This window comes from Poecilia reticulata, chromosome 3 (assembly GCF_904066995.2).
Source record: "Poecilia reticulata chromosome 3, P_reticulata-male-v2, whole genome shotgun sequence".
Taxonomy (NCBI): domain Eukaryota; kingdom Metazoa; phylum Chordata; class Actinopteri; order Cyprinodontiformes; family Poeciliidae; genus Poecilia; species Poecilia reticulata.
Window position 1 is genome coordinate 34,669,090 of NC_088832.1, and position 13,958 is coordinate 34,683,047.

Here is a 13,958-nt window from a genome sequence, read left to right on the forward strand (position 1 = left end):
GTCAGGAGCTGCCGGTCCTGCTCGGCCCGGTCCAGCCGTCCTCAGCCACTGGGTTCCCCAGAGCCGGCCTGAGTCTCCACATCATGTCCCATCAGTCGGACTCCATTTCCCCAGACCAGAGCCCCTCCAAGGACCCCAGGGATCTGGATGTGGTGGAGGAGCAGGAGGCCCCGCTGCCCTCTCCAGACCCCGTCATCATCCACAGCCAGGTGCCTCTCACACCTGATGGCTCCCCACTGATGGGGCCGCCGCCTTACCGGCCCCCAGGGAGTCCAGGTCATCCATCGCTGCCAGGAGACCAGGACTGGGATCCAGCATCTCCAGCTTTGGTTCTGGCTCAGTCTGAGTGCCTGTCTGAGTCAGAAAGTACTGAGGACCGAGACACGTCCCAGTTTCTGGACCAAGACTCGACTCTGTCCTCCACCAGGAGCACTGACCAGAACCAGAGTCGAGAAGCAGAGGAAAACCCGCCACCGAACGGTTCATGAGCAGCAGATTAATGGTTAGAGGTCCAGTTTGGCTTGAATGTTTTATTTGGTTTCTGTGACAACGGAAAATGTTCTGTCTTAAGACTGAAGCGAGTTAGCATGGCACTCTCTGGCCTTCTCCAGGTAACAGTTCAGATGAACATGAAGACTCCAACTCGTCTCAGTCATCCCACAGAGTCGAACTCCAGACGGGCAGGTTCAGTCAGGAAACACCGAACGTGACAGCAGGGTCCATATTTATCAGCTGACTCAGCTTCCTGGGTGATTTTTATCTCCAAGCAGAACCCAAACATGTTCATATGGTAGAGGAACAACATAGCATTTAATTACAAGCTAATGCTAAATATATGGTGGAAGCTAATGCTAAAGCACTAACATTAAACATGTTGATACTCATCATTTGTCAATGATGAGCTAAAACATATTATATCATCCTCAGGCTCAAATTTGTCAATACATGATTTATGGACAAATTTGTACTTTATAATTTATCAGAAAAAATAATTTAGGAAAAGCTAAGTGCACTGAAAATTTTCAAAGTTAGCAAATGCGTAAAACATGGCTGTTAGTGGAAGTTTGTGATAAGTTTGAGGATTTTGTCCTTCAGCTGAGCGACGCTGGGTGAATATGGATCCAGTTTGGCACCAGATCAGATTCCATCTGCGTCGGTCAGGAGATCCGACTTTGGAGTCTTCTCCCAGCTCCTGTTTGGACTTCTTCTAGCTGGAATAAGTTCTGAAACTTCCCTCTTTACAACACTAATTACACTTTTCTAGATTTGTAAAGTTTTTGTGACGTAGACCTGCTCAGTCTGCCTTTTTAAACTGTTTTAGTCACAGTTTGGTTTTTATTTGTTGTATATAACAATGTCTGGATGCCTTATTTGGATCTGCTTCAGTTCTTCTGTGGACAACTTTCAGGTGTTGGACCAAACAGAACCTCTGTCTCAGTGAGCGGGCTCACTCTTCTGATTGTACACATGGAGCTAACTGTAAGGAAGTGTTTGTGTAGCTCTCTTATTTATGGTTCGAACAGCAACTCTTTATTTTCTTCTTTGGGATTCAGTTTTATTTGTTGCATAATGGAAAAATTGATTTTGAGGTGATAAATTATTTTGTGTTAGAATTTGACAGTACTGTAGATCCAGGAGGCAAAACTGGGTTAAAGTTGCTCTTTTCTGTGATTAGAAATAAGGAAACACTGACATCTAGTGGTTGCTTTAGGTTTAGAGCGTCTCTAGTTGTAGATTAGCTAAAACTCTGGAAAGCTTTTTAACTTTAAACTAAAATCAGGACTCAAATTTTGATGCTGTTAATTTCTAAGATATGAATATGTTCATAATATTTCACTAAACGATGGAATGTTAAATTGTCAGTCCAAGTTGCTTCAGTAGAACAGGTTCTTGGTCTTCAGTGTCTTAAAAAAATAGATCTTAATAAATAGGAACTGTTAAAAAATCTGATTCTGCAACAATACATCTTGTATATCCTTTGTCCTCTGAGTGTGTGATGTGTCTTTTTTTTATTGTAAAACATTTATTACCCTCTAGATCAGTGGTTCTTAATCTGGGTTCGATCGAACCCCAGGGGTTCGGTGAGTCGGTCTCAGGGGTTCGGCGGAGCCTCTGCGGCGGAGGTAAAGACACACTTGTGTAAAGTCGTGATGACGCCCCGCTTTGCCATCACTTGCTGCAGAGGATCACGTTACATTGCTTAGCCAATCAGAGGATCACGTTACATTGCTTAGCCAATCAGAGGATCACGTTACATTGCTTAGCCAATCAGAGGATCACGTTACATTGCTTAGCCAATCAGAGGATCACGTTACATTGCTGAGCCAATCAGAGGATCACATTACATTGCTTAGCCAATCAGAGGATCACGTTACATTGCTTAGCCAATCAGTGCTGCGAAAGAGCCCTGATTGAAGGAGCTCCACTCAGCATGGATTTGAGCTTGTTGTGTCTTTCAGCAAAACTCACCGTTTTTACCAATTTTTTTTTACTAAATCTGATCCTTAGTCGCATCTTTTCGGGGTTGCTACTGCCTCTAGTGGCGTGGGGTGGTAACACAGCTAATATAATTACATTACTAAATCAGAATACCGTGTCGGGAAGGGGGGAGGGGGAACTAAGAAGGGTTCGGTGAATGCGCATGTGAAACTGGGGGGTTCGGTACCCCCAAAAAGGTTAAGAACCACTGGTCTAGAGCTTCGGAGCGTGACGTCACTGCTCTAGTCGGAGGGGTATCGGCGCCATCTTTGTTGCCACCGACAAAAACGACTGTCTCTCAGATATTTTAGCTATTGGCACAAACTTGCTGCGTTAATGGATGTAATGTCCGATTACACGACCGAAAAGGTAAAAAGATGGAAAACGGACTTTATTTTCACACTCATCCTGCTTGGAAACAACGCGAGGAGGCTAAGCTAACGGAGCTAACGAGAAGAAGACGAATGTCCTGGTGTCAGCGGTGAGACGTCCTGATATTTACCTTCTCCAACATCCCCAGATGCCTACAAGTTTCTTCCAGACATTTCCATTCTGGTGAGTGTCTAAATTTGCTTTGTTGATGTTGTGTCATAATTTTTTGCTATGGTTTTGTCCGTTTATGTTGAGTTCATTTAAGTGGGTCAACCTTGTTTAGGTCGGGCTAATATTGTTTAGGTAGCATAGTCCGAGTTTTGTCAGTGGACATCGAGGTTATTACATTATTGTGAAGTAACCTATTTTACTAGTGTTGTCAAATTTACAGTATTAATACTGATGTGTGTTTTGATATGTCCTCTTAAAGGCAAACCGACGTTTGAAATGGATGAGCTCAATGAAAAAATGCATAAAAAATATTTCTGCATTTTATCTCATAATAATCAAGCTTCAATTCACTTTATTGGGATTAGATAGCAATAGAAGCAGAAAGTATTCTGAACTATTGATTTTCTGCTTAGGATGTTTCCAAGCTCTCCTCTCCAGCAACTGGACGTCACCTGCAGTCACTCAGATTCATCTTCATCAGAGGAACAATCAGCCTGAACAGGTCAGATGATCAGAGGAGCAGAGTTTTTACCTCCAGCATTAAAACATGGACTGAAGAACGGGTAGAGTTTCTCCTTGAAGCGGCAGCCAGTAAAGGAGAAGATCCGAGCTGCAGCAATTCCTCTTGATGCACATTTGTCATTGTATCCTTGGGCAAGACACTTCACCCACCTTGACTGCTGGTGTTGGTCAGAAGAGCCAAAGGCTCAGTATGGCAGCCTCACTTCTGTGGCTACAATCCAGTAGCTCAACATCACCAGGGTGTGAACGTGTGCGTGAATGGGAATGTGATTTGAGGGTACTGAAATGTGCTAAGTCTGAAGTCATTTATAGAAAAAATTTGGGATAATAAAGAAAAAAGTAAAAATTCCAGTGTTCTTAAATTTGAGGGGCGACAATGAAAGAGTGAGTATATTAAATAACTTTAATAAGAACCTGAGGATGAGAGCGAGCAGAACAAGCTGTTCATCTGTCTGCTGACGAGCTTTTTTTTTTTCAATCAACATTGTGTGCTGACATCTGTCACCACACTTAGGGTTTCTCCCAACAAGATTATCATGTTTACTTCCTTCAAGAACCAGGAACACTTGAAGACGTGTGTGCTGGTTTATATTTCCTATTTTGAACCTGCTCTGGTATATAACTAACACAACAGTTTTATACACACATTTTTAAAAAAATGTTACACAAGAGAAAATAAATGTTAAATCTTTAGTTTATTCTCTACTGTTTTAATCATAAAGTTGTGGGATCCATCTCTTCTTTCCATTTAACATTTAACAATAGATATTTAACATGCATATAACATCAAAAATAAACTGAACAGCCACTTCCAAAGTTTTCTATTTTTAAAAATCATCACATTGCATTTACCATTCTGATTAAAAGTTCAAACAAAACCACAATAAAGCAGAACATATTAGAAATATAATTAGTTTTAATTTGATCTGTGGTTTGAAACGTTTGCATGCTGGTCTAAAGCTGGAAAAGAAACAATCTGGCAATCTGTACGACAACGAGCTAAAAACTGTTTTCTTATCATTTAATCAATCAGAAGCTAGAAATATCTGCTGAGGACGTTTCCAAGCTCTCCTCTCCACTAATAGGACTTCACCTGCAGAGTTACTCAGATCAACGATCAGCCCAATTAACAGGACAGATGATCAGAGGAGCAGAGTTTTTACCTCCATCATTTAGGCAGGGACCAAAGTACGGGTAGAGTTTCTCCTTGAAGCAGCAGCCAGTAAAGGAGTAGATCAGAGCTGCAGCATCTACATCATAAAAGGAGACCAGACCCTCCTCATAATCCACAAACACCCCGACCTTCTGAGGACAAGGGTACAGAGAGAGATGGACTGAAGGTCCTGCACAAGCTTTATACTCATATCTTTTTCTCAACACAACAGTCCAGAAACCGTTCTCAGGACTTGCTGCGATTTTTCCCTTCCTGTTGATGGATTCTGTGGCCACTCCTAAATCCCAGTCAGTCTTTCCTTTAACCTGAACCTCAAAGTAAAATCTGCCTGAAGAGAAACTCTGCTGACCTAAAACACATGGACACTGATCAAATCTCTCTGGCTTGTATGGAAGATTTTTCATCACATCTCCATGTTTCACTTGTTTTCCATCATCAGACAGGATGAGGTTAGGATTAGCCGTATCAGGATCCAGAGTCACATCAACAGCAAACTGCTGGACCCTCTTCATCGCCATCAACTTCTTGATCATCACTTGGTTCTTCTCCTCCAGCTGAGCCAGAGCTTTCTCCACAGTCCCCTCATATGCTGGTGGATGAACTCTGACCTCTGTCCAGGTCTTGGTGGGTGGAGCATCTTTCAGGGAGGAGAAGCTTTGGAGGAGGTGGAGGGGATCTTCATCCTGTGAGAGCTGCTTCACCTCAGAGCTCCTCTTCTTCAGCTCAGAGATCTCCTGCTCCAGATCTCTGATGAAGCCTTCAGCCTGTTTCTCTGTAGCTTCCTGTTTGTCTTGGATCTCCTTGATGAGCTCCTTCAGGCCTCTCTCAGCAGACTCCTTCAGAGCCGTGAAGACCTGAACACCTCCAGCTTTCTCTCTGTCTGCAGCATCTCTACTGATCTTCACCGACTCTCTGATCTCCTGGATCTTCAGTCGTCTCTCCTGGATCATCTCCTGAACTTGAGCCTCTGTCTTCCTCAGCTCTGCCTTCTTTCCTTCAGATTCTTCTATCAGAGGAACAAACTCATGGTTCTTGTGGTCTAAAACAGGACAGAGTGAGCAGACGCATGTCTGGTCGGTCCTACAGAACAGATCCAGAGGTCTATCGTGCTGCAGACACATCCTGTCCTCCAGGTTCTCCACTGGCTCCATCAGCTGATGTTTCTTCAGACGTGGAGCGGTCAGGTGAGGCTTCAGGTGAGTCTGGCAGTAGGAGGCCAGACACACCATGCAGGACTTCAGGGCCTTCAGTTTGGGTCCAGTGCAGACGTCACAGGGAACTTCTCCTGGTTTGGCAGCTTGTTGCTCTGAGCTGCTGCTGGCTTCCTGCTGAGCTTCACCTCTGAACTGATCAACCATCTCTTTCAATAAACCAGGATCTACAGCACTGACATTTTGATGTCATTCGGACTAGAGAAGTGTGGTCGGATGGTTACAAAGAGAGGGAAGGTCGCCCACACAGAAGGGGTCTCACTCCCAGAAGGAACAATAGCAGACATAGAGCACAGCTACAAGTACCTGGGAATACCATAAGCAAATGACAACCTCGATGAGGTCACAAGGAAAGGAGCCACAGCCAAATACCTCCAACGAATAAGGCAAGTCCTGAGAAGCCAGCTCAATGGCAAGAACAAGATCTGTGCAATAAACAGCTATGCCTTACCAGTAATCAGATACCCTGCCGGAATAATTAGCTGGCCAATGGAAGAGATGAAGGCCACGGATGTTAAGACTAGGAAGCTACTAACCATGCATGGAGGATTCCACCCCAAATCCAGCACCCTGAGACTGTACACGAGCTGTAAGGAAGGAGGCAGAGGACTAGTGAGGGAGAGAGCATTTATATATAGGTGTGTATGTCAAATATGAGTTAAAAAATTGTCTTCATAATTTAATGCCTTGAAATTGGGTCTCTCTTAAAAACTCCTGCCCTTTCTTAAAATCTACCTCCAGGAATTTATCACAGCATCGCTTTTTTATTAACCCGTTAACAGTGTTTCACTGAGAAGTAGCTCCTATAATGAGCTCAGCAAATGATCAGTTCCACCAGGTGTTGGCTTATTACTGCTGGCTAGTCTGAAGGAGTGGGGGAGGGCTGCTCTGTTAGGCAGAAGCTTGACTTCTTGAAAACTGCAGCTCTGAGGAGGAACTGCATCTGTAAGGCAGAGCTTGGTCTAGCCAGGTGTTTTGCACAGCTGGATGGCTGCCGTTGTCATGGGGGTTCTTGGAGAGCCAAATCACAGACAGTGTGGTATTAGGCTGATTTATTTTCTCAAAAAAATCATAAACTTACACATGAGGAAGGAGCAGACCTGAACTGAGCAAAACAGAACAGAGAATCCAGCAGAAAGCAAAACAAAGCTGGGAACTGGAATAACTGGTGAAACAGGTTAGTGGCATAACTAAGATGGGGAAACCCAGTTGGGTTAAATGGGTTTGATTGCTGGGCAAATTAGCTGAACAGAGGAACTGGAAACGACAGTAGAAACAGGTCTGACAATAACCTAAGAAGATAAATACATGTAGACAAGAAGCAACACTAACAAAACCCCCATTAACATAGCAACACACTTACCAGACAAATAAATAATAATAAACCCAAGTGGTACAAATGAAACTGATAATAAGAAAGCCAAAACACTGATACAAGAACAAGGCAGGAATAATCCGAAGGGAAAAAACTAATAATCGGAGCTAAAGGATAAACTATGAAACTCGATATGAACCGCCAAAACCTGAACTGATGAGAAAGGAGTAAAAAACTGACAGAAAATGGAAAGACCAAACTGGAAACAACAAAGTGTTCAGGACTGAGAATACCAGAATAACTTAGAAAAACAGACCTACCAAAAACATAAAAACTATGAACTGCCATCTGTTACCTTTTAGATGATCTGAGTCCAAAAGAAAGGTCTTAAATTTCCTGTCTTCTGTTTGTAGAAACCCAGAAAATTAGTTTTCTGTTGCACTCACCAGTATCGGTTTGTTGATGAATAAAGATGAACTTGGTTTGTCTTTAGAAAGAGAATGGGAGGCTTTTCTCCACAGCAGCTCAGGCTTCACTTTGGCAAACTGGAGAGATGTTTTAATCTCATGACTCTGTTGCTCCTCCCAGAAAAAGAGAGAAGGAAACAAAACAGACTCTTTAAAGGGGGTGAATATTCATACAGTTACTATATATTATGCTATATATTTTAATTTTTTTATAATCATGTTTTCACTTTGGCATAATTTTTTTGTCAAAGCTAAATTTTGTTGGTCATGCTTGATTTTTAAATCCAATAAAATGGTGAAACATCCAGTGCAGTGATTACTCTATAGGCACTGTAAAAGTGGTACGTTTTTCACTTTTGCAGTGTCATTCAACGATAGGCCCCTGCTTTTTATTGTGACAAATGCTCTAATTTAAGTTAGGTTTTTGTAATAAAGGACTCAGTGGTGCTATTAGATTTAATCACCATCCTGGTGAAAGGCCTGTCGTTTTGTTTCTCTTTTCCTTTGTAATGGTCGTATATTCAGCCCTTTGACGGAGACTTTTTTTCACATCTTCCTAGTGCAGCATTTCTCTCCAGTGTGTCTTCCTACCAGACAATCTTCACTTTAACAGGAGCAATTAAATGCTCAAATGTGTGATGTCTTGACAGCTTATCTGCTGGGTTACAGCAGAGAATCAAGGTTGAAGAGTAGATTTGATCAAAAGCTTCTGCGGTGTTGTGCTTAACGCGTTTTGTAATAGAAAGTTTTGCTAAACGAATGAACAAAGACTATACTTTCAAAGACAACAGAGAAATGACCAAACAGGGCAACATCAATTACAGAGATGTTGGAAATATTTACACCCTGTCTGTTCAACAAGTCCAGAGTATCTGTGTGTTGCTTGGTTATGTTGAGGCAAAACAAAGTTTTGAAGTAGGTCACCTAGAATTTTTGCTCCTCTTCCTTCAGGAGTGTCAACATGGATGCTCAAGTTTCTCACAATTAAATAATTAATCCATATACAGCAACAGATAAAATCTGACTAAAGTCATTGAAAAAATTGAGGGTTTTGTTTAAAATTAGTGCCAGAGCTCATTTATGGCCTTTTACTGCAATTTCCAATTGAGTCCAATTTGCCCAGAAAAACCTTTATAGTTTAATGAAGTATGAACTATTGTAACAATCCGTTCCCCCTCTCAGGCTTTTTATTCTCACTTTAAAATGTCTCACGAGTTGCTGATTCAATAGGCACAAGTGCTTTTTGGCTTCCAATTGCTTTTGTTAAAAATGTTATGCTCAATGAGTAAATCATGAACTAAAGTCCTTTTGCTCCTATTGTGATCTTCTATTTAGCACAATCAGTTTAAGTGAGTTGGTGGTAGATAATGTTTTGTTTGCTCCAGTATTGTACCACTTGGGGGGTCAGACTCATTTTGGAGGAAGGCATAATGTGTGAACTCTGCACATCCACATATGCAGAGTGGATGTGATTCTGGAGAACCAGAATCGGGTGGTTCTGATTAAATACAGCCTGCTTTTTGGGTACTCTGAAGAGAAGTACCTAGTAACACAGTGATCCATTTTCTCACCAAACTTCAGAAACATGGATCTAGTTGGCAAAATTTCTGGTGAGCCGTCTGGCTCATCTGGATCAAGTTTGGGTCGAGTGCAGACGTCACAGGGAACTTCTCCTGGTTTGGCAGCTTGTTGCTCTGAGCTGCTGCTGGCTTCCTGCTGAGCTTCACCTCTAAACTGATCAACCATCTCTTTTAATAAAGTGTTGACTCTCAGCTGAGGCCTGGAGGCGAAATGGTCGTTGCACAGAGGACACCTGTAGGGAACATTTGCATCCCAGAGCTGAGTGATGCAGGTTTTGCAGAAGTTGTGTCCACATGGTGTGGAGACTGGATCAGTGAACACATCCAGACAGATGGAGCAAAGAATCTGATCTTTAGACTGCAGATTTCTGCCAGAAGACATTTCTGAGCTCTGAGGACAGAGCAGAGAAAACTTCAGTTAAAACAAGTTGATTAAGGGGCAGTTTGAGTGTTTTAGAGTCATGAAGGGCCATTTTATAGCACAGTAACACTTTATTTGGAGGTTTGTGCATAAAACTGACATGAACATGGTTTCCTGCTGCCTCATGCTGGTCCTGTACCAGTCTCTCTGCTTATAGAAAATGGACCTACAGTTCTGTTTTACTAAGAGAAACAAATAAAAGTGAAACAAAACATAATCAGTTATTAACCTACACATAAACTTTGGAAATTATACAAAAAATGTGAAGTAAACTAAGAAACTAAGATTCAAATTTATTTTTTAAAAAAAAGGAATAAATGGCTCCAACAAGAAGTTTGTTCCTGCAGAAGGAAACGAGTCATGGAGGCGTTCAGCGACACAAGTTAACCGTAAAGTTACGCCTGTTTTTCTATTTATTTTTTAGATGTTCAGCAAACCACAGAGTGATGAAAATACAAAATAAAAATAATTTGAGACAAGGAAATATAATAAAAACGTTTTAAAAAATTACCTTAATGTGTCAATATTATTCAAACTGGAAACAAACACAAATATATTAAGTACATAATTAAATAAATGTCAATATAAATTATATTTTATTATGATTGATGTCGGCAGACATCTCTCCATCTAGGGATAAATGGATGTGTTCATTTTGAGTTATAAAATAATTATAATTTCTCAGTCAATAAAATGTCTTAATTTTTTAATTTATTGCTAGCAAAAATGTAAATGAGGAATGTCCCACATCTTGTGAAGTTATTCTTATTATCAGTGTTATAAATAATGAAATATTTCATCTTTTAACACATCACCATCAAACGACTGAGCCGGTCACGTCAGATTTTAAAATCTGTCAAATTGTCTTTTTTATGCTATCATTAAACAACAGTTATTGTAGAATGGCCAAATACTCTGTTGTACAATTCACAGGACTGCTTGAAATAAAAGCCACGTTTTTATTGTTTTTATTTAACAGAAGGAAGAAAAAACAGATTTTATTTTAAACCAAACATCCCAGCTCGTTCCACCTTTTATTGAACTATTTAGCTTCATTTCACTCCTTTGATGTCAAATCTAAAAATCATTTTTGCAGTTTGTTAAATCTAAAATCTTTCTGGTTTCCTCGTTTCTCTGCAGGACTCCGTGGCGACGCAGCGGCTGGCCGCGCTGCTTTCTCGTTGCTACGGCGATTCTCCACTTCCTGCCGTCCTGCTGCGTCTCTGCAGCAGCTGAGCTCTGCCGGTTCTGTGAGAGATTCTTCCTGCAGAATCTGGTCCCGCTGCTGGACAGAGCGGACTCCCACCGCCTGTTGCTAGGGAGCGCCGTCCGGGTCGGGACCAGAACCTGGACCTCCTGCCGGTTCTGAGGAGCCTGGAGGCGGCGCTGATCCACAGACTGTCTGACCTGCTCGCTGCATGTCGAGGGTAGAAGTTCTGACCGGATCGTCTCTGGTTGGTACCACAAGCAAACATCTGGTTCTACGTTTCACATCTGCATTCAGGCTGGAGCCGGTTCTGACCCGTAAAATATTTACAACAAGAACAGAAACCTGGTTGAACCTCCAACCGTCCTCTGAGTTAAACTGTTTATAACTTCTAAACATTTTATTTCTAATTGAAGCTGTTTTCATGTTAACGGATTAAAACCTGCAGCTGCATTAAAACCTGCAGCTCCGCTTATCCGGGGTCGGGTCGCGGGGGCAGCAGCTTCAGAAGGGAGGCCCAGACTTCCCTCCCCAGCCACTTCTTCCAGCTCCTCCAGGAACCCCAAGGCGTTCCCAGGCCATAGAGAGACATAGTCCCTCCAGCGTGTCCTGGGTCTCCCCTCCTCCCGGTGGGACCTGAACTCCTCACCAGGGAGGCGTCCAGGAGGCATCCTGACCAGATGCCCGAGCCTCAACTGGCTCCTCTCGACGTGGAGGAGCAGCGGCTCTACTCTGAGTCCCTCCTGGATGACCGAGCTTCTCTCTCTAAGGGAGAGCCCAGCCACCCTGCGGAGGAGGAAACCCATTTCGGCCGCTTGTACCCGTGATCTTGTTCTTTCGGTCATGACCCAAAGCTCATGACCATAGATGAGGGTGGGAACGTAGATCGACCGGTAAATCGAGAGCTTTGCTTTTTGACTCAGCTCTCTCTTCACCACAACGGACCGGTACAGCGCCCGCTTCATGGCAGACGCTGCCCCAATCCACCTGTCAGTCTCCTGCTCCCTTCTTCCCTCATTTGTGAACAAGATCCCCAGATACTTAAACTCCTCCACTTGAGGCAGAACGACCCCCCTGACCCAGAGAAGGCACTCTACCCTTTTCCGGCTCAAGACCATGACCTCGAATTTGGAGGGACTGAGCCTCATCCCGGCCACTTCACACTCGGCTGCGAACCGCTCCAGTGAGAGCTGCAGATCACGTTCCGATGAAGCCAGCAGGACCACATCATCCGCAAAAAGCAGAGATGCGATCCTAAGGCCACCAAAACGGATCCCCTCAACACCTCGGCTGGTCTAGAGATTCTGTCCATAAAAGTAATGAACAGAATCGGTGACAAAGGGCAGCCTTGGCGGAGTCCAACTCTCACTGGAAACGAGCCCGACTTACTGCCGGCAATGCGGACCAGACTCTGACACCGGTCATACAGGGACCTGGCAGCCCGTATCAAAGGGCCCGGTACCCCATACTCCCGGAGTACCCCCCACAGGGCCTCCCGAGGGACACGGTCGAACGCCTTCTCCAAGTCCACAAAACACATGTAGACTGGTTGGGCGAACTCCTAGAACCCTCCAGGACCCTGCTGAGGGTGTAGAGCTGGTCCAGTGTTCCACGACCAGGACGAAAACCACACTGCTCTTCCTGAATCCGAGGTTCGACTATCCGACGGACCCTCCTCTCCAGGACCCCTGAATAGACCTTACCAGGGAGGCTTAAGAGTGTGACCCCCCTGTAATTGGAGCACACCCTCCGGTCCCCCTTTTTGAACGGGGGAACCACCACCCCAGTCTGCCAATCCAGGGGAACTGCCCCCGATGTCCATGCGATATTGCAGAGTCGCGTAAGCCAACACAACCCTGCAACATCCAGAGCCTTAAGGAACTCCGGGCGGATCTCATCCACCCCCGGGGCCCTGCCACCGAGGAGCTTTTTGACCACCTCGGCGACCTCGTCCCCAGAGATTGGAGAGCCCAACCCAGAGTTCCCAGGCTCAGCTTCCTCAACAGAAGGCATGCTGGTGGGATTGAGGAGGTCTTCGAAGTATTCCGCCCACCGGCCCACAACGTCCCGAGTTGAGGTCAGCAATGCACCATCCTCACTATAAACAGTGTTGGTGCTGCACTGCTTCCCCCTCCTGAGATGCCGGATGGTGGACCAGAATCGCCTCGAAGCCGTACGGAAGTCTGTCTCCATGGCCTCTCCAAACTCCTCCCACGCCCGAGTTTTTGCCTCAGCGACCACCCGAGCCGCATGCCGTTTCACCCGCCGGTACCCATCAGCTGCTTCTGGAGTCCCACAGGCCAAAAAGGCCCGGTATGACTCCTTCTTCAGCTTGACAGCATCCCTCACCGAAGGTGTCCACCAACGGGTTCGAGGGTTGCCGCCGTGACAGGCACCAACAACCTTGCGGCCGCAGCTCCGATAGGCCGCCTCGGCAATGGAGGTACGGAACATGGTCCACTCAGACTCAATGTCCTCCACCTCCCCCGGAACGTGTTCGAAGTTCTGCCGGAGATGAGAGTTGAAGCTCCGTCTCACAGGGGACTCTGCCAGACGTTCCCAGCAGACCCTCACTACACGTTTGGGCCTGCCAGGTCTGACCGGCTTCCTCCTCCACCACCGGAGCCAACTCACTACCAGGTAGTGGTCAGTGGACAGCTCCGCACCTCTCTTCACCCGAGTGTCCAAGACATACGGCCGCAAATCCGATGAGACGATGACAAAGTCAATCATCGAACTGCGGCCTAGGGCGTCCTGGTGCAAAGTGCACATATGGACGCCCTTATGCCTGAACATGGTGTTCGTGATGGACAATCCGTGACGAGCACAGAAGTCCAACAACAGAACACCGCTTGGGTTCAGATCGGGGGGGGCCGTTCCTCCCAACCACGCCTCTCCAGGTCTCACTGTCATTGCCCACATGAGTGTTGAAGTCCCCCAGTAGAACAAGGGAGTCCCCAGGAGGGGCACTCTCCAGTACCCCCTCTAAGGACTCCAAGAAGGGTGGGTAATCTGAACTGCCGTTTGGCCCGTAAGCACA

General features: G+C 44.8%; 3 protein-coding genes across 4 annotated transcripts in view; 1 reads left to right on the forward strand and 2 right to left on the reverse strand.

The window, feature by feature from the left end:
* LOC103462995 (USP6 N-terminal-like protein) overlaps nucleotides 1-1,983 on the forward strand; it is a 17,247-nt gene extending 15,264 nt beyond the window's left edge. The window contains exon 14 of the mRNA XM_008406088.3: nucleotides 1-1,983. This exon is cut by the window's left edge and continues 33 nt beyond it. Within this exon, the coding sequence (XP_008404310.1) occupies nucleotides 1-488 (488 nt within the window). The 3' untranslated portion in view covers nucleotides 489-1,983.
* Nucleotides 1-8,136, reverse strand: part of LOC145551191 (E3 ubiquitin-protein ligase TRIM21-like) — a 39,461-nt gene extending 31,325 nt beyond the window's left edge. The window contains exon 1 of the mRNA XM_081605572.1: nucleotides 7,690-8,136. The gene's annotated coding sequence lies outside the window, so the exon portion shown is untranslated. The remainder of the gene's footprint in view (nucleotides 1-7,689) is intronic.
* On the reverse strand, nucleotides 3,530-9,968 carry LOC103462997 (E3 ubiquitin-protein ligase TRIM21-like). Of its 2 annotated transcripts, XM_081605576.1 has the most exons (2): nucleotides 9,438-9,968; nucleotides 3,530-6,056 (listed from the first exon to the last, which is right to left on the reverse strand). In XM_081605576.1, exons 1-2 carry the CDS (start codon nucleotides 9,670-9,672, stop codon nucleotides 4,654-4,656), a joined length of 1,638 nt encoding a protein of 545 aa, XP_081461702.1. In that variant the 5' UTR covers nucleotides 9,673-9,968; the 3' UTR covers nucleotides 3,530-4,653. The 2 variants fall into 2 exon arrangements, with proteins under 2 accessions (XP_081461702.1, XP_081461701.1); XM_081605575.1 differs by lacking the exon at nucleotides 9,438-9,968 and having other exon boundaries at nucleotides 4,225-6,076.
* Between the last annotated feature and the right edge of the window lie 3,990 nt (nucleotides 9,969-13,958).